Below are 25,199 nucleotides of genomic sequence, written 5' to 3' on the forward strand. Positions count from 1 at the left end.
AAATGGCTATCTCAAAATTTCGATTGGATGTGTTTGGGGAAGGATTGGTGTGTGGGGGGGGGGCAAGTTGCCCTCCAATCATTTTCGACCATTAAAAAGGGCACTAGCCCTTTCAATTTCCAATCGAATGAGCTTTTTTTGAAGTTTCTACGACAACGCCTTCTTTAGAAACCTTATATGCCCCCAGGGCATAACTTAAAACCTTTGGCCTGAGGGCTGTGGGGGAGTGTCCTCCTCAAAAACATATTTTCTATCTGGAAATCAACTACGCTGACCAGAATGGCAATCTCAAAATTTTTAGTGGATGTTTTAGGGGAAATGATGGGCGTTGGGGGGGGGGGGCTAGGTGCACTCAAATCACTTTCGACTATTAAACAGGACCCCAGCCCTTCGAATTTCAAATTGAATGTGTCTGTTTTGAAGTTTCTACGACAACACCTCCTATAAAAACCTTATCTGCCCCCAGGGCATAACTTAAAACCCTTGCCCTGAGGGTTGTGGGGGAGTGTCCTCCTCCAAAACATATTTTTTATCTGGAAATCAACTACGCTGAACAAAATGGCTATCTCAAAATTTTGATTGGTTGTATTCGGGAGAATGATGGGCATGGGGGGGGCTAATTGCCCTCCATTCACTTTCGACTGTTAAAAAGGGTACTAGCCACTCCAATTTCCAATCGAATGAGCCCTTTTCGAAGTTTCTACGGCAACTTCTTCGATACGAAGTGCCCGGGTATGGAGAAAAAAACAAAAAAAAACAACACATTGTGCCCACATCGTTCTTTACTTAGGCAGCGCTAGCGCGCTGCCTATGATTCTAAAAATTGACACTTATTTTTTTCTTGCTGAAAAGTTTGTTCAGACACGTTTTTAGCATTTCGGTATCTTTCGGCTGAGGTTCGTTCTTTACTAGGCTGCAGCTTCTACAGCAATGACGTGTTGGCGGATGTTAACATCTAATGAAACGATTTGATTAAGGAGCTATTTTCTAACGTTCTTTGGCCTTTTACCGCCGAAAAATGTGTTGTTCATTTTGGAATTTTAACTGAACGAGTAGGCAGTTGTTAGCATTCAATTATATAATATGACAAAGCGCAGTGTGGAATCATTTTGTTTTTTTTTTTGTCTTTCATTTTTTTAATTTTTTTTTGCAGTCATTTCCTTATGAATCCCAGGACTTACAAGTAAATCCTTTGTTTCGCCAATATTCAAGTTTTTACAGTAGCATGTACACGCCTTAAGTAGCCTAATGTAGTTGCACTCCATTTTCTAATAATACGGCATGTGAATGACCTCCAAAACTTAAGTTTAAGGTCAGTTTTCTGGGTTATTTTGGAACTTGTCAAAATACAAAACGTTTCTTGTCATGCCAGGTTTAAACAATGAGAGGAGTTCTCATCATTCAAGGGACAAACTTTTGCTTCAAGGTAATACCGTATTTGTTTCTTCAGAAAATGGGTATTCTGTGTGATTTCTGCACTTCTTATAATAAAAAGTCTTATTTTCATTACAGGTTTGGGCAAAAAGGGGGATCTCATTACGGTGCGTCCACACATAGCAAGGGATAGACTTTTGCCTCAAGGTAGTGCTGTATATGCTTCTCCAGAAAATCTAAAAAAATTTGGAATTAGTGAGAAAGTTCTTGAATCTTTAAACGAACAACAGTCAAAGCTAACCTCTGCAAAGGTAGGATTTTTTCGTACATATTTTTTACAGTTTTACGACTTGGTCGCTAACCACCTATTTCAGTCTCAAAGGTTTCATTCCTAACCCAGAAAGACCTGGATCGATCCCTATTTAGCAAACCTTGAAAAAAGATGTGTACCATTTTAGCCCCATTTTTGGCTGTCAGCCTCATCGCCCGATCTGTGACCTGTGTTTTTTTTTGTGGTTCTTGTTTTTTCAGTTGCTTATTTTGTGTCTCTTGCGAACTTTTGCTACACTGCTGAATGGAAAGCATTTTGCCGGTAAAGCCTCGTCTTGATTGACTTTATTCACCCTATCAGCAGCTTTTTTGTTGGTGGATCATTTTTGATTAGCCGGCTATGATTGGACAGCCTTTGAGAATTTCGAAGGCTATGATTGGCTGTCCAGCAAAGCAGGCCCAGCTCTTGGCAGGGTGCATGATGTCAATCAAGACGAAACTTAATTGTTAACCAACCATTTGCAAGTTGTAGCAAGACCAAGCGTTGTCCGCTTCACCTGGCGTCTGAAATGCAGATATTTCGTGGGAATCCGATTAGCCGTAAGCTTCGTCGACTCATGGTGATTTAGCCTAGGTAGTATGGATTTACGGAGACTGGCCTCGTTCTGTCATTAATTTTGGAGTCTAAGATAGATAACATATTTATTTAAAAAAAATTGATGTCACAAGCTCCGAAGGGTCGATTTCTAATTTCGGAATCAATAAATAAAAACATCAAAGAATAAAAAAAATGAAACTAAAATTAAATGAAAACTAAAACACTGGTTAAGAATGTTAAAATTAAAAATATCAGAATGAGAAACCATTCGTTCAATAATTTATCTAAGAATTGCCGTAACAAGTTAAAAAGATAAAAACTGGTAAAACTCAAAAAATGTTTTTTTTTTTAGAGGGACGTTAAATAAAATGAAAAAAGAAGGGGAGAAACAGAACAAGTAAACAAATACAAAACTTGGGCCACACAAGCACCAAATAAAGCGGGAAAATAGCGGGAAACTCCTCTAAAGCCGTGACAAAGTCATTTCCTTAAATCCCCGCCCTCTTTCCTTAACCATATCCTTCTGAAAATTCCGTGTCCTACTTTAAATTACTTGGCGTCACAATTTCGTCTAATTTAAATTGGGAGATCCATTTTAAAAATATTATCCCTGTTTTGTTTGTTTTTCTGCAATGAAGAGGACATTTTTTTTCATATCTGGAGGTACAGCATCGAATGGGATGCAAGGAAGGAATAGGCTGGGAAACGACCCGAGTTGGACGGAATCTGGGTGGGGAGTGTCTTCAGAAAAATTTGTTCCGAGCAAGGGTTTTTCGTTGCATTTTTATAGAGGGGATGGGGGGGGGGGGTACACCATACCTCTCGTGTACGCAAGTTTTTCTAACCTAGCTAAGTTTAGAAGGACGGGGTATGGGCCTTTACTTTTTTGTACATTATTCACAGGTTTTTTTTTGTATATATTTAATTTCATCTGACTCTTCCTGGAGACGCCGGGGTGCCAGACTGGACAAGCATATTCGAGATGGGGACAGACAAAGGAAGTATAAATCCTTAAAGAATGGGAGGGGGAGGCTAAATTCATTTAGAAGCTTAAGAAGGGAGATAGGTGCATTAGCTTCATGGATAATATTTTTAAAATGGATCTCCCACTTTCAATTAGACGAAATTGTGACGCCAAGTAATTTAAAGTAGGACACGGAATTTTCATAAGGATATGGTTAAGGAAAGAGGGCGGGGTTTTAAGGAAACAAATTAGCTTAGTCACGGATTATAGAGGAGTTTACTCTCATGTCAAAAATCAAGGTATCTTGCGGAATGTCATTGAGGATGCTCGCAGGGTCGCTCATTAAATTGTTATAGCAAGTTTCAAAAACAAATTTCCATCAAATTTCCTTAGCTAAGCAGTTAATCATGATTGAGAAAAGGAGGGGGCCAAGGAGAGTACCTTGGGGTACTCCGTTGTGGACAGAGAGAGAGGACTGGAATTATAATTCAGAAATTTAACTACTTGTGATCTATTTAACCAGAAGAAGGCGACCAATTTCACCGGGGAAGAATTAATATTAAAGGATTGGATTAAGAGGATTGGAATAATGATTCAGATATTTAACTGCTTGCTGTCTATTTGATAAAAACGAGACAACCAAATTCACCAGAGAAGAATTAATATTAAATTCAGTGACAACTTTTTCAACTAATATAGTGATGGAATGCACTAAAGGAAGTTAAGGTGCCGAACAAGATCAAATGCTTTTTGGAGATCAATGAAAATTAGGTTGAGTCAAGTATTAGGATTTTCACGTGTTTTCCCAATAGTGTTCACAAGATGAAGAAGGGTATGAGAAGTTGAAGTGAACTTGAGGTTCCCGAATCGCCTCAGGTTTGTATGAGGTTGGATTTGTTCCTTAACCCAGCCTGTAACGAATCCTTCGCAAAGTTTCGAGAAATAGGACGAATATCTTCAAAACCAGGCTTTTCATCTTTCCTTTTTAAGGGGGTTGTGAAATCCTGCTTCCATATTTGTGGAAATTGCCCAGAGTTGACAGTCTCATTGAAAACCACAGATAAGGTCGTTGAAAGGAAATCACTGAAGGCACTAATAAGGGGAAGCATGATATCTAGAGGGCACACACTTTACATTTTTAGTACAATTGAATAACTGATTGATTGAATCATATGCACTGGAAGAGGGCAGGAGGACATTGTCCCCTGACCGCGGAAACAAGATTAAATTTCCCATATAGAACGTTCCCGTTCAAATCTTACTAAGAACAAGTTCTTCGTAGCAGTTACCATCCCCCCTGGGAAATATCCTGGCGGTGCTCACGCATCGAGTAATATTCAAATTCAGTCAACAAATTCTATTAAACTATTGCATGCTTGCCTGTACGGACAGACTGATCAACGCCGAATTGAGACATCCCAGACTAGGAAATCTAAAAGAACAAAGTTTTTTTATAGAAAGTTAAACTAGCCCATTATAGTTTAGGCTTAAGGAATACCAAAAAAATCTCGTCCATTTAATTTCGGTGTTTCGAGTAAGTTACCTTTTCTTGTTCTTTCCAAATAATATTCATAGGAGTTGACTTCTTGAGCCTAAAAACTTCTTAAAATGGTACCAAAGGAGGTGAAATCACTTAAAAATGAAATTTTCGTCGGTCGTCAAGTTCAGTGGACCAAATTGGGTGCCCGAAGTGTGACAATCAAAGATAAAATGGGTAAACTATTAAAAATAATAGTGAAGGAAATGCCCTTATCAAGGCTATATCTGGAGAGGGGTTACTGGGTTTGACGCCCCCCCCCCCCGCAAAAAAATTTTATCTGAATCATAAAAAATTAACAAAAATGCATACAAACACATTCTTAATACATTTTTTAAAGCTCCCTCCACCCCTGAACAAAAATCCTGGATACAGCCTTGGCTTTATTAGCCTCTTAGGATATTCCTTAGGAAATGACATCATTTCTTGTTTCTGGGGTGAGGGGATATTGCCCTCATGTCCTCTTCCGACCCCTGTGAGTCAATTTATCAACCATTTTATTTTGCTAAACATATAAAGAGTGAATTACGCAACAAAAGGTAAATTTCGTCCTAGAAGCAAGCTTGTGCAAAATAAACAAACAAAACGAGGTTTTAAAAAAAGTGGGAGAGAAAAGTAGGAATAGATACAAAGGGAATGGACGAGATACGGAATTCCAACATCGGATACGTAGAGAGAGTAGTGATTAGACAAAAAGAATAAGTAAGCAGATTGGAATAAAAAGAATAAGTAAGCAGATTGGAATAAAAAGAATAGTAATGAACTAAAAAAAAGATGGAAGAAAAATAGCATAGTACGATTCAAATTAATATTAGTAGGGACAGAACTCAGGAGAAAAATAGAACACATTGTGCTCAGTTTTAAAGTCCAAGTAGTTGACCTGGAAGGAGCATGAAAATGGCGTGACTTAAAAAGGAAAATGATGCCTGTCATAATGGAATTAAAGAGTAAAATTGAAACGAGAGGAAGAATAGGCTTACCCATAAGAGTTGAAAATGCTAGTTTCAAACTGAACTTTTTAATTCTTTTTCTCAATGGTTTAGTTCAGACAATATAAGGTTTTAGTTAAGAAAAGGTCACATATAAATTCCCTGAGTATAAATTCAGGGAAAATCACATGACTGAAACAAAAATTTGACATTTTTAAAGCTCTTAAGAAGACATCAAGCTGAAAATTGACAGACGCGTGATTTTCCTGCTCAGTTTCCGTAGTTGCTGTCTAATTCCATGTTCTACCCGTGTTGAATTTGTATGATTCTCAAAGTCCCCAGTGAATCAACCGTTTGGCCTAGAAATCGTGCGCAGGAGTTGTTAGTTTATGCAAACCAAAGTATAAACACATACTGAACAAGTACTGACAAAACTCTACAAAAGTGACCCCGCGTACCTCAGCGACTCTAGAGGGTAAATGTTGTACTACTTAATTGCTCCGAGCCACTAAATTAAATTTAATACAACTTTTACGGAACAAGTATAATCACCTACGGAACTTGTGATTTATTCGCCAGGTTCGCATAGGTATGGAATCGTCTCCGGAGACGCGGACAAAGGGTCACTTTTTTTGTGTAGAGAGGATAGGTTTTGTCAGTACTTGTTCAGTATGTGTTTATACTTTGATGCAAACGCACGTGGGATGTGAAACAAAAGCTTATTAATACTGCATGGAGCATAATTAGCAAAATTACAAAATAATAAGGATCGCCGTGTACCTTTTTAGAAGATGCATTTTCAGATACTTCCATTGAAATTTGCCGATTCTATGGCTTACAAAGTTGAATTTCTTATTCTTCCTTTGAAGTTATGGTTAATGTTGTCACTAAAAAAAAAAAAAGGATCTGTAACTTGTCTCTAAAGATTAATTTATTTTGTAACTTAGCCGAGTAGAACTGACTGTTCTGTAATAGAATATTGTTCCTACATGTTCTGGACTGCTTAGGTTAACTTCCAAAAGATAACCTTGGAGTTATGATTTTCCCAATAGTACAGCACACACTTAGACTTATTCAGTCTTATAACTTAGTTCGTCCTACGCCTAGAGGCGTATAGGGGAGCAATAATGATTCGCCATAACGACCTGTCCTCAACTTGCAACAAGAGATCCCCTATAGGAGTCCTCACCATATTTGCCTCTGTCTCTCTCTAGAAGCCTATCGAGGGTTATTTGGGGTCTTCCTGACTTTCAACGACAATGAGGTATCCAACACAATGCGTCTTCAAGATTGCACATTAATGCCCCTAGTTCCGTGGCTATGCATAAGGACGGAAAGGAGACAGGAAAACCCAGCAAAATTGATAAAAGTGCAAAAGGTTATATATGTACACATAGGTGCTTAAATCTTCTCCCCTCCAGATAGGGCTTTGCCAATTTGAATAGTTGCCCAGAAAAAAAATTAATTTAAAAAAGCCGATAAAGGTTAGCTTGTTAGTGTGAAGCATTGGCTTTTGAAGGCCCCAAGAAAAGGCTAACTCTTTTATGTTTAAGCAAGGAATATACGCAATGATGCAGATTAAAAAAGGGAATTATGAATAAAATACAGAAAATACAACTAAACATAAGCTATTATGGCCACCCATATCCCATCTGTGCCCCCTCCTATCGGTGCCTTCATGTGGGATTAAATAAAAAAAACAAGTTTTTTAAACTGAAAGTAAGGAGCGACATTAAAACGAACAGAAATTATTCCGTATATGAAAGGGGATGTCCCCTCCTCAACGCTTCGCTCTTTACGCTAAAGTTTTTTATTGTTTTCAAAAATAGAGTTGTGAGAAAGAGTGAAACTTTAGCGTAAAGAGCGAGACGTTGAGGAAGGCACAGCCCCTTTCATATACGGAATAATTTCTATTCATTTTAAGTTTTAATGTCATTCTTTAATTTCAGTAAAAAAAAAGTTTTTTTTTTAATTTAATTTCTGATCATTTTTTAGCTAACGAACCTTTTATTTTGGCTCACCGTCATTGAATAAGTAAACAAACATTGCATAAAAATTGTACTTCTCTTTTGTTTAATGGCTGTATCTAAATTTGGTTATGACGTAATTTACAAATTAACTTACGTAACGAACTTCTATATTCGTATATTTTTCTTCTGGCAAAAAATACAAAGTTGCAGATTTTTGCAGATATGAGCTTGAGACCTATGTAATAGGGTTTTCTGATACGCTGAATCTGACGGTGTGATTTTCATTAAAATTCTTTCACTTTTAGGGGATGTTTCCCCCCTCTTTAAAAAATCAGGTAAATTTCCTCAGGCTCGTAGCCTTTGATGAGCAATACTAAACTTAATAAAATTTATCAAACAGTTCGTGGTAACGAACTGTAAGTAAGGAGCGACCCGGCTCAATGGTAACCGAAACTCTAGAAAACGGGTTTTCGATACCAATAGATACATCAAAAGAATCAGATTTTAATTCTGATTTCAAATATATAAGTTTCATTAAGTTTAATCTTACCCATCAGAAGTTACGTGCCTGAGAAAATTTGGTTGATTTTCGAAAAAAGGGGGAAAGACCCCCTAAAAGTTATAGAACCTTAATGAAAATAACACCATCATATGCAGCGTATCAGAGAACCCTACTGTAGAGGTTTCAAGCTCCTATCTACAAAAATGTGGAATTTTCCATTTTTTGCCAGAAGAAAGATCACGGATGCGTGTTTATTTGTTTGTTTGTTTTTTGTTTTTTTTTCTCCCGGGGTGATCGTATCGACCCAGTGGTCCTAGAATATCGTGGAAGGGCTCATTGGAATGGAAATTAAAAGTTCTAGTGCCCTTTTTAAGTGACCGAAAAAAATGGAGGGCAACTAGGCCCCCTCCCACGCTCATTTTTTTCCAAAAGTCACCCGATCAAAATTTTGAGATAGCCATTTTGTACAGCATGGTCGAAAATATGATAAAAATGTCTTTTAGGATGACTTGATTCCCCAAAGTCCCCGGGGGAGGGCTGAAAGTTATGAACTTTACTAAATTTTAACTTCTAGTTTGGTTTTTGGTTAATTAGCCCTACTTTTTCAGATGAGTGGGGGGGGGGGCGGTGGGGGTAGGTGAGGTACGGGGGCTATATGGCAGGATCTTACCATGAAGGACGTTTTCATGGGGGAAGGGACATTGCTATGAAGGGGGCGCCGGATTTCCCAGCATTATTAAAGAAAAAGATCAGGAATTAAATAAAAAAAACAAGTTTTTCAACTGATCAACTGATTGTGATTAAGAGGTCGTTTTTAAAGAACTGGAAAAAAAAATTCGAACTATAGTTTAAAGAGCAGGGTATTGACTAGGGGGCGAACCCCCTAATATACGTGTTAAAAATTTATGAATATAGAAGTTCGTTACGTAAGTTAATTCTAAGTTACGTATATTTATTACTAATAAAAACGTTCGTAAATAAAATTAATCAAGTTTCGAGAAAGCCATTTCACCAAATATAATATGCAAATTTTGTTTTAATTATTCATGTACGGTGAGCCAATATCAATACCTGCATTAATACAAAAACGTTCAAAAATTAAATAAAAAAAAACAAGTTTTTTAACTGAAAGTAAGGAACGACGTTAAAACTTAAAACGAACAGAAATTATTCCGTATATGAAGGGGGCTGTCCCTCCTCAACGCCTCGCTCTTTACGCTAAAGTTTGACTTTCTCACAACTCTATTTTTTTAAACAATAAAAAAACTTTAGTGTAAAGAGCGAGGCGTTGAGGAGGGGACAGCCCCCTTCATATACGGAATAATTTCTGTTCGTTTTAAGTTTTGACGTCGTTCCTTACTTTCAGTTAAAAAAAACTTGTTTTTTTTATTTAATATATTTAGAATCAGCATTATAAACACATTCTTTTGATACATTTATTGACATCAAAATTCAGTTTTTAAAAGTTTCGATTACTATAGAGCCGTATCGCTTGTTTTTTTTATTGTTTTTTTTTATTACTTATATGTCATTACGTATATGAGGGAATTCTCCCCTTAGTCAATGCCACGCTCTTTACGTTAAAAGTTAAAAAAAAATTTGATTCACAAACCCCTGAATCACAAAGGCCGTTTAATTAGAATAGATAGCTCTTTTGAAAGCACGAAATAAAACTGTAGCGTAAAGAGCGAGGTATTGACTTGGGGGAGAATCCACTCACATACGTTATAATTTCTGTTCGTTTTAAGTTTTAATATTGCTCCTTGCTTTGAGTTGAAAAAACTTGTTTTTCTTTTTATTTAATTTCTGATCGTTTTTTAAATAATGCTGGAAAATTCGGCGCCCCCTTCATAGAAATATCCATTACCCCAAGGAAACATCCTCACCGGACAGATTCTCCAGAGTAACCCCTTCCTCTAGCCTCCCCCCCTCCAGAAAAAAATCCTTCCCGAAAATGTCTGTATACTTCCCAATAACCAATAAATAATGCTGGCAAGTCCGGCGCCCCCTTCCTGGCCATTTCCCTTCCCCCCGGGCCACGTCCTTCATGAACCGCGCCTCCAACATAACCACCGACCCCCCCCCCCACTACCAGACAAAAACCCTCCTGAAAACTTCTGTATACTTCCCAATAACCAATACTATATGTTAACATTGGGTAAAGTTAATAACTTTTAGCCCTCCCCCTGGGGACTTCGGGGGATTAAGTCATTCTAAAAGACATATTTGTCATATTTTCGACCATGCTGAACAAAATGTCTATCTCAAAATTTTGATCGGGTGACTTTGGGAAAAAAATAAGCGTGGGGGGGCCTAGTTGGCATCCATTTTTTGGTCACTTAAAAAGGGCACTAGAACTTTTAATTTCCGTTCCAATGAGCCCTCCTACGATATTTTAGGACCACTGGGTCGATACGATCACCCCTGGGGAAAAAAAACAACAAAAAAACAAATAAACACGTATCCGTGATCTTTCTTCTGGCTAAAAATGCACAATTCCACATTTTTGTAGATAGGAGCTTGAAACCTCTAAAGTAGGGTTCTCTGATACGCTGAATATAATGGTGTGATTTTCATTCAGGTTTTATAGTTTTTAGGGAGTCTTTCCCCCTTTTTTCGAAAATCAGCCGAATTTTCTCAGGCACATAATTTTTGCTGAGTAGGACTGAACTTGATAAAAGTTATATATTTTGATTTAGTATGAATAATATATTCCATTTATATATATATTGGTATCAAAAACTCGTGGTTTAGAGTTTTGGTTACCATTCAGCTGGGTAGCTCCTTAGTTAAAGTTCGTTACACGAACTGTTTGAAAATCCTGGTTTGGATCGTTTCCTCCAGTAAGATCAAAATATATTAAAAGAAGTCATTTTTATTTACTTGATGAGAAATTTCACTTTTTATTTGCCCCTCCCTCCCGAAAAATGGCCATCATCGGAAAATACACGTGAGAACAACATTTACAAAAAATATACGGAAATTTATCTTTTGCCATGAGCGATACAAATAAAACAAGTAAAAATAAAGAAAAACGGGTATAATATTTCAAATAAGATAGTGTAAAAAAAAAAAATAAGACTTTTAATTATGATAAAGCTCCGAATATTTTGGCTCTACGTCCGGAAGCCTTTATCAACGGAAAAAAAAACTGAACGAAATTGAACAGAACATACAAAGAAAAGCAAAAACACAAACGAAAAACAGAAAAAACTCACGTCTTAATTAACATAGCAGAAATTAGCATAAGTTGGGCGCAAAACACCTATGCCTTCCCAAGGCCAGAACATAATTTACACTTTACTGAAAAAATATAAACATTTTTATTTTTGAAACTTTAATAAAACGAACAATTTTAACATTTTGATTATTAAGTAACAATATATGTATATTAAACTGACAATCCACATTCATTTGTATTTCTTTCAGTAAAGTACAAATTATGTTCTGGCCTTGGGAAGTCATAGGGATTTTGTGCCCAACTTATGTTAATTTCTGGTTGTTTTTAGTTTGACTCGGTTATTTGTTGTAATTTCAGCTGGTTTTTGGTTTCATTTATTTATAGATACTGATTAGCGGTAGTTTCACGCTTGGTAGATTATTTGATTTTATTTTTGCTCATTTTTTGTTTAATGGAGTTCTTTACTTTTCTTTGAAAAACTTATTTTTTGGAAAAAGTTTTTTTTATTAAATTTTTGTTCGTTATATATTTACATTGTCTTTTCAGGGAAAAAGAAGATAATACTTTAAATCTTTTCGTTATTTAAGACTTTATAGTTTAGCCTGCTATTTGTATGCTGGAGAAAACTTTTCTGCAATTTTTAATAACAAACACCCTTTTAAAAATCTGGAAACACATAGTGCTGTTTAATTTAGTTTCATGCCTCCTCTAGTTGACCTGAAATGGAAAACTTGATACCATTCGAAAAAATCTGTTTACTTTCTTTGGTAGCTTAGATACACTTGCGCTATTTCGATTTGGTTAAATTTTAAGAGCAGAAGTAGCCCAGAAAGTTTGAACATAATACCCGCAGTCGTTCTTGGGATACTGCTGAGATGCCTTATTGATGTTCCCACAACAACTCCTTTGATACGAAGTGCCCTGGTCTAAGCAACAACAAAATATAATACATTATACCCACATCGATCTTTACTATAAAAAATGTCAAGCCTTCCAATCACTTTCGACTATTAAAAAGGGCACTAGGCCTTTCGATTTCCAATCGAATGGGCCCTTTTGGAAACAACAACACTTTATATAAACACCGCATATGCCCCCAGGGCATAAATTACAACCCGTACCCTAAGGTCTGTTAGGGGGGTTTTCATCCTCAAAGACCGAATTTCCAGAACTTTCAACTACGTTAAACAAAATGGCTATCTAAAAATTTTGATTGGATGTGTTTGGGGAAATGGTGCGCGTTAGAGGGGTGGAAGTTGCTCTCCAATCACGTTCAACTATTAAAAAAGGCACTAGCCCTTTCAATTTCCAATCAAATGAGCCCTTTTGAAGTTTCTACGACAAAACTTTCAATAAAAGTTTATATGCCCCCAGGGCATAACTTACAACTCTTGCACTGAGTGCTGGGAGGGGGGGGCTGTCATTCTCAAAGACCTAATTTCCAGAACTTTCTACTACGTTGAACAAAAAAACTATCTGAAAATTTTGATTGGATGTGTTTGGAGGAATGGTGGGCGTGAGAGGGGGTTAGTTACCCTCCAATAACTTCCGACTATTACAAAGGGCACTAGCCCTCTCAATTTACAATTGAACGAGCCCCTTTTGAAGTTTTAAGACAACTCTATCTATAAAAACCTTATTACTCTCTCCACTCTCTCCACGGGGGGTCAATTACTCTCCACTCACTTTCGACTATTAAAAAGGACAGTTAGTCGGCCGTTAGAGGGGCGTTAGTCACTATCCAATCACTTTCAACTATTAAAAAAGGCACTAGCCCTTTCAATTTCCAATTGAATTGACCCTTTTTAAGTTTCTACGCCAATGCTTTCTATGAATATCTCGTATACCCCCAAGGCTTAATTTACAACTCGTGTACTGAGGGCTGGGGGAGGGGGTTGTCATCCTTAAAGAACTAATTTCCAAAACTTTCAACTAAGTTGAATAAAATCGCTATCTAATAATTTTGATTGGATGTGTTTGGGGAAAAGGTGGGCGTGAGAGGGGGATTATTTGCCCTCAAATCACTTTCGAGTATTAAAAAGGGTACTAGTCCTTTGAATTTCAAATCGAATGAGCCCTTTTTCAAGTTTCTACGACAAAGATTTCAATAAAAAAAGCTTATATGCCCCCAGGGCATAACTTATAATCCTTGCCCTGAGGGTTGTGGGGGAGTGTCCTCCTCAAAAACATATTTTCTATCTGGAAATTGACTACCCTGAACAAAATGGCTATCTCGAAATTTTTATTGGATGGGTGTGGGGGGGGGCTAGTTGCCTTCCAATCAATTTCGACTATTAAAAAGGGCACTAGCCCTTTGAATTGCCAGTCGAATGAGCTTTTGCCCTCTGGAAATTGCCCTCTGGAAATTCGGTCTTAGAGGATGAAAACCACCCTAACAGACCTTAGGGTAAGGGTTGTAATTTATGCCCTGGGGGCATATGCGGTGTCTATATAAAGCGTTGTTGTTTCCAAAAGGGCTCATTCGATTGGAAATCGAAAGGCCTAGTGCCCTTTTTAATAGTCGAAAGTGATTGGAAGGCTTGACATTTTTTATAGTAAAGATCGATGTAGGTATAATGTATTATTTGTTGTTGTTGTTTAGACCAGGGCACTTCGTATCAAAGGAGTTGTTGTGGGAACATCAATAAGGCATCTCAGCAGTATCCCAAGAACGACTGCGGGTACTATGTTCAAACTTTCGGGGCTACTTCTGCTCTTAAAATTTAACAAAATCAAAATAGCGTTAGTGTATCTAAGCTATCAAAGAAAGTAAACAGATTTTTTCGAATGGTATCAAGTTTTCCATTTCAGGTCAACTAGAGGAGGCATGAAACTAAATTAAACAGCACTATTTGTGTCCAGATTTTGAAAAGGGTGTTTGTTGTTAAAAATTGCTGAAAATTTTTCTCCAGCATAGAAATAGCAGGCCAAACTATAAAGTCTTAAAAAACGAAAAGATTTAAAGTATTATCTTCTTTTTCCCTGAAAAGACTATGTCAATATAAAACGAACAGAAATTAATTAAAAAAAACTTTTTCCACGAAATAAGTTTTTCAAAGAAAAGTAAAGAACTCCATTAAACAAAAAATGAGCAAAACTAAAATCAAATAATCTACCAAGCGTGAAAATACCGCAAACCAGCATCTATAAATACATTAAACCCAAAACTAGCATAAATTACAACAAATACCCAAGTCAAACTCAAAACGAGCAGAAATTAACATAAGTTGGGCACAAAATCCCCAGGGCTTCCCAAGGCCAGAACAAAATTCGTACTTTACTGAAAAAAATACCAATGAATGTGTATTGTCAGTTTAATGTACATATACTGATATTTAGTAATCAAAATGTTAATAATATTTAATTTATTAAAGTTATAAAAGTAAAAACATTTATATTTTTTCAGTCAAGTGCAAATTTTGTTCTGGCCTTGTGAAGGTATAGGTGTTTTGCGCCCAACTTATGCTAATTTCTGCTATGTTAATTAAGACGTGAGTTTTTTCTGTTTTTTGTTTGTGTTTTTTGTTTTGTTTTTGCTTTTCTTTGTATGTTCTGTTCAATTTCGTTCAGTTTTTTTTCCGTTGATAAAGGCTTCCGGACGTAGAGCCAAAATATTCGGAGCTTTATCATAATTAAAAGTTTAATTTTTTTATTTTTCCACTATCTTATTTGAAATATTATACCCGTTTTTCTTTATTTTTACTTGTTTTATTTGTATTGCTCATGGCAAAAGATATCTTTTGTCATTTCAGGCATAAATTTCCGTATGTTTTTTGCAAATGTTGTTCTCACGTGTATTTTCCGATGATGGCCATTTTTCGGGAGGGAGGGGCAAATAAAAAGTGAAATTTCTCATCAAGTAAATAAAAATGACTTCTTTTAATATATTTTGATCTTACTGGAGGAAACGATCCAAACCAGGATTTTCAAACAATTTGTTGGAACGAAATGTAAGCAAGGAGCGTCCCTGCTCAATGGTAACCTAAACTCTAGGCACTGAGTTTTTGATACCAATATATACATCAAAAGAACCATATTTTAATATTGAATTCTAAGGTACAACTTTCATCAAGTTTTGTCCTATGTATCAAAAGTTACGCGCCTGAGAGAATTTGACTGATTTTCAAAAAAAGTGGGAAAGACTCCCTAAAAGTTATAGAACCTTAATGACAATCACACCATCATATTCAGTGTATCATAGAACCCAAATGTAGAGGTTTCAAGCTCCTATCTACAAAAATGTGAAATTTTCCATTTTTCGCCAGAAGAAAGATAACGGATGCGTGTTTATTTGTTTTTCTTTTTTGTTTTTTTTTCCCAGGGGTGATCGTATCGACCCAGTGGTCCTAAAATATCGTAGGAGGGCTCATTGGAACGGAAATTAAAAGTTCTAGTGCCCATTTTAAGTGACCAAAAAAAATGGAGGGCAACTAGGCCCCCCCCACGCTTATTTTTTTCCCAAAGTCACCCGATCAAAATTTTGAGATAGGCATTTTGTTCAGCATGATCGAAAATATGGTGAATTTGTCTTTAGGGATGACTTAATACCCCGAAGTCTTCAGGGGGAGGGTTAACAGTTTTTAACTTTACCCAATGGTAACACGTAGTATTGGTTATTGGGAAGTATACAGAGGTTTTCAGCAGGGTTTTTGTCTGGTAGTGGGGGGGGTCGGCGGTTATGTTGGAGGATCTGTCCATGAAGGAAGTGTTCATGGGGGAAGGGACATTGCCAGGAAGGGGGCGCCGGACTTGCCAGCATTATTTATTGGTTATTGGGAAGTATACAGACATTTTCAGGAAGAATTTTTTTCTGAAGGGGGGGTGGCTAGAGGAGGGGGGTACTCTGGAAAATTTTTCCGTCGCAGAGTTTTCTTTGGGATAAAGGACATTTTTATGAAGGGGACTCTGAATTTCAAACCATTATATTTAAAATATGATCAGAAATTAAATATAAAAAAAAAAGTTTTTTCAACTGAAAGTAAGAAGCAATATTAGAACTTAAAACGAACAGAGATTATTACATATTTGAGGGGATTCTCCCCCAAGTCAATACCTCGCTCTCTACGCTACAGTTTTTTTTAGTGCTTTCAAAAGAGGTATCTATTCTAATTAAACGGCCTTTGTGATTCAGGGGTTTGTGAATAACATTTTTTTTAACTTTTAACGTAAAGAGCGTGGTATTGACTAAGGGGAGAATTCCCTCATATACGTAATAACATATACGTAATAAAAAAAAACAATAAAAAAAACAAGCGATACGGCTCAATAGTAATCAAAACTTTTAAAAATGAAATTTTGATGTCAATAAATGTATCAAAAGAATGTGTTTATAATGCTGATTCTAAATATATAAATTTTATTAAGTTTAGTATTACTCATCAAAGGCTACGAGCCTGAGAAAATTTACCCGATTTTTTAAAGAGGGGGAAACATCCCTAAAAGTGAAAGAATTTTAATGAAAATCACACCGTCAGATTCAGCGTATCAGAAAACCCTATTACATAGGTCTCAAGCGCATATCTGCAAAAATCTGCAACTTTGTATTTTTTGCTAGAAGAAAAATATACGAATATAGAAGTTCGTTACGTAAGTTGATTTGTAAATTACGTCATAACCAAATTTAGAGACAGCCATTTAGCAAAAGAAGAGTAAAATTTCCATAAAATTTCTTTTTAATTATTTAATAAGTCGAGCAAAAATAAAAGCTGCATCAACTGTAAAACGATGAGAAAAAAAAAACAAGTTATTAAAGTTGAAAGCAAGAAGTGACATTAAAATTTAGAACGAACGTAAATTATTCTGTGTATGAAAGTGGCTGACCCCTCCTCAACGCCTCGCTCTTTACGCTAAAGTTTGACTCTGTCTCACAACTTTATTTTTTAAAACAATAAAACACTTTAGCGTAAAGAGCGAAGCGTTGAGCCAATGCTTCACACTAACAAGCTAACCTTTATCAGCTTTTTTAAATTAATTTTTTTTTCTGGGCAACTATTCAAATTGGCAAAGCCCTATCTGGAGGGGAGAAGATGTAAGCACCTATGTGTACATATATGACCTTTTGCACTTTTATCAATTTTGCTGGGTTTTCCTGTCTCATTTCCGTCCTTATGCATAGCCACGGAACTAGGGGCATTAATGTGCAATCTTGAAGACGCATTGTGTTGGATACCTCATTGTCGTTGAAAGTCAGGAAGACCCCAAATAACCCTCGATAGGCTTCTAGAGAGAGACAGAGGCAAATATGGTGAGGACTCCAATAGGGGATCTCTTGTTGCAAGTTGAGGACAGGTCGTTATGGCGAATCATTATTGCTCCCCTATACGCCTCTAGGCGTAGGACGAACTAAGTTATAAGACTGAATAAGTCTAAGTGTGTGCTGTACTATTGGGAAAATCATAACTCCAAGGTTATCTTTTGGAAGTTAACCTAAGCAGTCCAGAACATGTACGAACAATATTCTATTACAGAACAGTTAGTTCTACTCGGCTAAGTTACAAAATAAATTAATCTTTAGAGACAAGTTAAAAATACTTTTTTTTTTTTTTTTGCGACAACATTAACCATAACTTCAAAGGAAGAATAAGAAATTCAACTTTGTAAGCCATAGAATCGGCAAATTTCAATGGAAGTATCTGAAAATGCATCTTCTAAAAAGGTACACGGCGATCCTTATTATTTTGTAATTTTGCTAATTATGCTCCATGCAGTATTAATAAGCTTTTGTTTCACATCCCACGTGCGTTTGCATCATAGTATAAACACATCCTGAACAAGTACTGATACAACCTATCCTCTCCACACAAAAAAAGTGACCCTTTGTCCGCGTCTCCGGAGACGATTCCATACCTATGCGAACCTGGCGAATAAATCACAAGTTCCGTTGGTGATTATACTTGTTCCGTAAAAGCTGTATTAAATTTAATTTATTGGCTCGGAGCGGTGAAGTAGTACAACATTTACCCTCTAGAGGCGCTGAGGTACGCGGGGTCACTTTTGGAGAGTTTTGTCAGTACTTGGTCAGTATGTGTTTATACTTTGGTTTGCATAAACTAACAACTCCTGCGCACGATTTCTAGGCCAAACGGTTGATTCACTGGGGACTTTGAGAAGCATACAAATTCAACACGGGGAGAACATGGAATTAGACAGCAACTACGGAAACTGGACAGGAAAATCACCCGTCTGTCAATTTTCAGCTTGATGTCTTCTTAAGAGCTTTAAAAATGTCAAATTTTTGTTTCAGTCATGTGATTTTCCCTGAATTTATACTCAGGGAATTTATATGTGACCTTTTCTTAACTAAAACCTTATATTGTCTGAACTAAACCATTGAGAAAAAGAATTAAAAAGTTTAGTTTGAAACTAGCATTTTCAACTCTTATGGGTAAGCCTATTCTTCCTCTCGTTTCAATTTTACTCTTTAATTCCATTATGACAGGCATCATTTTCCTTTTTAAGTCACGCCATTTTCATGCTCCTACCAGGTCAACTACTTGGACTTTAAAACTGAGCACAATGTGTTCTATTTTTCTCCTGAATTCTGTCCCTCCTAATATTAATTTGAATCGTACTATGCTATTTTTCTTCCATCTTTTTTTTAGTTTATTACTATTCTTTTTATTCCAATCTGCTTACTTATTCTTTTTGTCTAATCACTACTCTCTCTACGTATCCGATGTTGGAATTCCGTATCTCGTCCATTCCCTTTGTCTCTATTCCTACTTTTCTCTCCCACTTTTTTAAAAACCTCGTTTTGTTTGTTTATTTTGCACAAGCTTGCTTCTAGGACGAAATTTACCTTTTGTTGCGTAATTCACTCTTTATATGTATAGCAAAATAAAGGGAGTGTCCTCCTCAAAAACATATTTTCTATCTGGAAATCAACTACGCTGAACAAAATGGCTATCTCAAAATTTTGTATTGGATTTGTTTGGGGGAATTATGGGCGTGGGGGGGGGGGGGGCTATTTGCCATTCAATCACCTTTAACTATTAGAAAGGGTATTAGCGACTCCAATTTCCAAACGAAATAGCCCTTTTCGAAGTTTCTACGACGACTCCTTCGATACGAAGTGCCCGGGTATGGAGAAAAAAAAAACACATTGTGTCCTCATCGTTCTTTACTTAGGCAGCGGTAGCGGGCTGCCTATGATAAGGGCAAACAATGGAAAACAAACTCCTGAAATGTAATTTTTCATTGTATGTGAATTTTTTTTTATTGTATGAGCTTCATAAAAATGTTTTATTTTTGTTTTGTTGGCTCATTGCAAGCTAAGCTTCTTAGGTTTAGTAATTATTTTACGTTTTGTTTTTTTGTTTTTTTTTATCGTTATTAAATCTATTGATTGATAATGCTTAGAAAAAAATTGTAAAAAAAACCTACAAATAGCGAGTTTATTGTATTTTATATCTAATTTGGTCAATACTCTCAATGCTGCCATTTATTCTTTGCTGACGCCAACACCAATAATTTGAACATGAGGACTTAAACGTCGTAGACAACATGTAGTAAAAATGGTCACTTCCGTGAGAGTTAGGCAGAGTTACTTTGAAGTTAAGCAAAGCTACCTTGTAAGATTGAAACATAGCCGTTGTCGTACCAAGAACTTGCTATCAGTTGCTGTTGTCGAGCTTTGGGTCATGCATATACAAAATAGACATATTGTTTGTCTGGAAATTCCACCTGACAATATCTGACCTGACATCTGTCAGGTGGCTGCTTAACCCCTAAAATAAATAAACAAAAATATGGTAATTTGCTTCCTTATGGATACTGTTAGATTTGTTGACATAAGTTTGCAGTCTTTTGTAAAATCGCTGTGGTGTATTCAAATGACAAATAAGCCCCGATTTTGACTTGTCAATTTGGAAGATAAGTCTGCAAACCAAGATTAGAATATTAGAAGCTACTGTGATGACAGTAGTCAAATATGCCTCTGAAGCATGGGCACTCCGAAAAGCGGATGACGATTTGCTAGGTGTTTTCCAGAGAAATTGCTTAAGGATTGTTCTGGGTACCCGGCGGACTGACCGTATTTCAAACAATAGGCTGTACGTAATGTGGTTCAATACCGCTCTCTAGGGCTATAATGGAAAGCCCTAAAAGAAAGGTTAAGGTGGCTAGGGCACGTTGTGCGGATGAAGGATGACAGATTGCCGAAGATTGTTGTTTTGAACCAACCGTCTAGAGATAAACGGAAAGCAGGTCGTCCTCGTCTGGGGTGGGAGGACGTCATAAAGAAAGATTTAAAGGAAATGGTAACTTCGTGGGAGGATGTAAAAAGGGAGGCTTTGAATAGATTGGAATGGAGGAGAAGCGTGCGTAGCTTTGTTGGCATCAGGCGGCTTGCTGCTGCGGTGAGCTGTTAGTAGTAGTAGTGAAGGTCATCTTCTACCGAAACTACGTATGGAGGTATTTTTCGCTAAAATTGTATTACCGATTTTTCTTAATTTTTAAAGGTATAAATGGTTGCGTAAGTTCCTTTAATCATTTCGAACAATTAGGTTACGTTTTCACTGTCCTTGGTACTTGAAGTTTGCTTGCGTTCATACCTTAGATCATTTGGGAACTGATCTCTTTTTTACAGTGTATTTTGCTTCATTACAGACAAGGAAGCAACTTTCTCAGGAGATTTTAGCCTTGACAATGAATAGAGATAATCCTTGGACAATAGAGAAATATCATGTGAAAGCCTGTCTGAGAAAATTTGGATTTTGGGTACCCGAAGAGTGCATAGAAATGCCTGAAAAGGAAATATCTGGACCTGATATGGAACTGGAGGGGAAATTATTTATTGCAACTATAACTGTAAGTTTTTTCTTCAAATTTCTTGGTCTTTCGATGTTGAGCAAAAATTAACTTAGGGGGGCACACGAACAGGGGCTGTCAAAATTTAAAATTAATTTATTAAATATTATTTAATTATTCTATTTTAAAAGAAATTAGTATCTGTACTTCAATTGTTTTAGTTCTAACTCTAATTATTTTTATTGATTATAACTTGATTTTATTCTTCTATTGAAATTCCTTTAGTTTCGTAAAAAGATTTAAAATAGCTCCTGGGGAAAATATACTGAAATAATGATAAACAAACATTCCAGCCTTCGGGGACCATAGAATTGAGGTCTGGCATTAGAGCAACGTGTTTTTCGATTCTTCCTTTTGCTGTGTCCAAGAATTTGAAAAGTTGTCCCTTCCATGTCTACTCCTATTTCAAGAGCACAATAAGTCGAAACACTTAACAGCCTACAAAAGAAACAGCATTAACGGCTTGACTTTTTTTTGTGAGTTTAACTGTAAAATAATGGCATCGCTATCTTGGTTGTTTTACACGATGTGAAATGCTAGATCGAGTATATGTGTAAATCTTTTTTAAATCTACACAAAATATGGTGTCTTAGTTTTTGTACGGTGGTGCGGATAAACCGTCTGCACCAAGGTTAATTTTAACGTTTTATTCTTATTGTCTGTTTGCTTAAAGCCTAATCCTTAAAGCATAAAAATAAAAAGTATAGAGTCAAAATAAATTGAAAAGCTGCACTTATTGTCATTATTCATTGATGAGTTTGACATGCGCAGTATTGATAAGAGTGGCAAGGGGTTGGCTTTTGCACTGTAACTGATTTAAATAGTGTTTAGGGACATAATTAAGGTAGCATGTTGATATCAACCGTCACGGACTGAATTTTTCTTTGTGTAGGGCTTAGATTAAAGGCCAATATTTCTGGGTCGTTAGTGATAAAAGGGTAAAAATTTTCGTGTAAGTAAAAGTCTTACCACTACTACTAACAACTCACCGCAGCACCAAGCCGCCTGAAATCAACACAGCCAAACTTGCTATTCCTCCATATCAGTATATTCAAAGCCTCCCTCTTTACACCCTCCCAGGAAGTTCCTATTTCCCTTAAATCTTTCCTTGTGACATCTTCCCACTCCAACTGAGGATCACATGCTTTCCCTTTAACCCAGGACGGTTGGCCGAAAAGGACAATCTTTGGCAATCTTTCGTTCTTAATCCGCAGAACGTGCCCTAGCCATCTCAACCTTTCTCTCATTATATTCCTAGAAAGCGAGATTGTAAAGGTCTTAGGTCAAATCAAGTTATTTGTTATAAAAAAGATACACTCTCATAGGCATGCCCAAACTTGGTATCTTTTTGTCAAAAATCAAAAGTACCGTAATAATTAAAATATGGTTAACCCAATAAAAATTTGGCGATGAAAATTTATCGAAACCTACAACCAACGAATTATTAAAAGCACGAATAATGGGTTGAACCTGATATTAATTAGTAAAAAAAAAAAAAAAAAAAATACTATGATAATTAAATATGGTCAACACAAGATAAATTTGTCAACAAGCACAAAAGTTACCGAAACGCACAAGCTACGAATTATTAAAAGCACAAACAATGGGTCAAACATGGTATCAATCAGTCAAAACAAACAAACATAAATACTATAAAGTAAAGATATGGTCAACACAAGAGAAGTTCGTCAACGAGCACAAAGGTTATCAAAAGACGCATGCTACGAATTATTGAAAGTACAAACAAAATTCGGCACAAAACTTCACGAATAACGCTGTTACCTCGAGTAAACCGATTTCAGTTTCGGAGATTTCAAAGCCACTTCTCTGGGAGGTCGGGATCTAATAGAGACAATGGGGGCGGGAGAAATTTCTTGTAGATGGGATGGAGGTTTTGGGTGGAGCCAAATTTCAGGCACAGTTTCTCACGAGGGACAAAAAGGGGTTGGGTTCAAATACTTTTAGATAAAAAGAATAAGGCAACGGTGAACTTCAGTCGGTGATTTGCAGTGATCTCTTCTGAACCCGTTCAATTTCATCACTTTCTTCTTTTGTCAGAGTGAAATATCAAACAGGACATGCATATTCTAATATTGGGCAGATAAACATGCCGGAAATTAATTTTAGTTTATCCTGGGGAACCCGGAATTTCCTTAGAGTTTTCAGTGTTTAGAGTTTAAATCAGATGCAGCCATTGAGGTATTAAAGGTACATACACGGCCAATACCCATTTTTTCCTGCTAGCTGTCTCTGTGAATCGATTTCCCTGCCTCTGTGACAGGATTTCTCATTCTTGAGTAGCTAGTTGATTATCTGATTTTCTAATTCAGTTGTCGCTTTGCCATTACTTGGAAAGGGTCTCTTATTTTAATCTTTGGTTTTAAGGTTTGTCTTGTTTTTGTTTTATTCTGTGGACTTTAAGTTTACTTTCATCTCATTACTTTCTTTTTTGCTCTGAGGTCTTTGCACTGACGGTTGAGCGAAGATCTCGACCGAAATATTCGCATACTATTTTTCGTTTCTTTTTCGAAATTATCATCGCTTTTTCTTCATTAAAAAGTGTTTTACTTTCACGTACGTATTATGGGGTCTCCGCCACCCCCTTCTAATCTCCAGGTTTGACGATTTTTCTTATAACCTCCTACATTTTCCATATAGTTCAATTATTTTCGACACTTTTTAGAAATTGTGCCTTTAAAACGACATTACACATACATATCTGCTCTTTAAATGTTTGATTCAGTTTCTGAACAAGAAAAAGACCGTTCTGGTGCTAATTTATTTGTTCTTTTCTAGAAGATACGTTAATATGAAAAATAGTAAATTGAGTTGTCGTTATGGACCGCATTGTTTAGTCCGCGTACATATCGTTACCCGTTTCTATTCTTTTTGACAGTGTTGTTTACCTTGCCACTTTTTTTCTATTTTTACCATTTGCTTTATTTCTCTTTTTCCCAGTTTTTAAGGTATCCTTTCTCACTCTGTTTTAGCTCAACAAGACGGACAAGATTTTGTTGCGATGTCGGATTCACCATTGGTCAACTGATGCAAAGGATAGATTGCCACACGAAGTTGGTTTCTATCTGAAATCAAATGACCCTGTTTTTCCAGAAGATCAAGAAATTCTTGACACATTACCGAAGCCTCTGCCTCTCAAAGTTAAAGAAACCTCTCTAGTCTAGGCTGTGTGGATTTAAATATACTTTTTATTTACAAGTTCAGCTAAAAGGATTTATTTTAGGATGTGATATTACCTGTATACTAGGGGGTTGGTAATGGGTGCAACCCTGTAAATTCTGTGCTAAAAATCCCCTATATAGAAGTTGGTATATTTGAGCCTGAAAATACAATCTAGTAGGCTTCAGAGGTCCAGATCCTTTCCTGGGAGGTTCAGACTGCGGGTACTTATTACTTCTCGTGCACTTGGGTGACTAAAGCCCTAGGGATTAAGGGTCGACTTAAGTCCTGCTTTCCCCGAATTCGGACTAAACACCTTTTCCTGCATCTCATTGCCCTTCCCCTTACCCCACCCTTTGGGAAAATATTCTGGTCCTCCCCCACGACGTCTGCTGTTTGTACATCTATTATTCTAAAAAAATGTTTGATAGCTGGTTCAAGGCAAGGATGACATTTGATTGATGTAGATGTCGTTGCTCTCCTCTATTTTTCGAGCTATTACAGGAATATTCTTGGAAAAGGTTGCGTTGACAAGAGATGGCACAATTGCGAATGGCTGTTTTGACAAGAGATTGGGGAATTTCTAGTCAGGCTATACGTCTGCCCTGCTAGATTATCTTGGCGGCACCCCTCCCGTAAGGCATAATTCAAGTTCATGGAAAATATGTCAACATACATTTTAATAATGCATACTTTGTGATATTTATTATCTATGGGGTTCCTACTCAAGAGGAAAAGGTGGATGTGACATATCAGACCCCTGCTTATAAATTTTAGCTTGTAGCGAAGCACTTGTAATTTTTTCGCTATTTTTTTCTATGAAGTTGTCATCAAACATGAAGCTGTTAAGCCCAAAGCTATGCCGTTTATTTGCTTCCCCACTGTAATAA

At 36.6% G+C, this 25,199-nt stretch overlaps 1 protein-coding gene across 1 annotated transcript in view; it reads left to right on the plus strand.

Annotated features, from left to right (window-relative positions):
- Positions 1–24,342, plus strand: part of mRpL9 (mitochondrial ribosomal protein L9) — a 62,330-nt gene extending 37,988 nt beyond the window's left edge. Inside the window, exons 3-5 of the mRNA XM_089093825.1 lie at positions 1,513–1,685; positions 20,932–21,132; positions 24,123–24,342. Coding sequence (XP_088949951.1) covers positions 1,513–1,685; positions 20,932–21,132; positions 24,123–24,314 — 566 coding nt within the window. The 3' untranslated portion in view covers positions 24,315–24,342. The remainder of the gene's footprint in view (positions 1–1,512; positions 1,686–20,931; positions 21,133–24,122) is intronic.
- The last annotated feature ends 857 nt before the right edge of the window (positions 24,343–25,199 follow it).

The sequence above is a fragment of the Artemia sp. Qi Xiang Cuo genome, chromosome 9 (genome assembly GCF_049724085.1).
Source record: "Artemia sp. Qi Xiang Cuo chromosome 9, ASM4972408v1, whole genome shotgun sequence".
Taxonomy (NCBI): Eukaryota; Metazoa; Arthropoda; class Branchiopoda; order Anostraca; family Artemiidae; genus Artemia; species Artemia sp. Qi Xiang Cuo.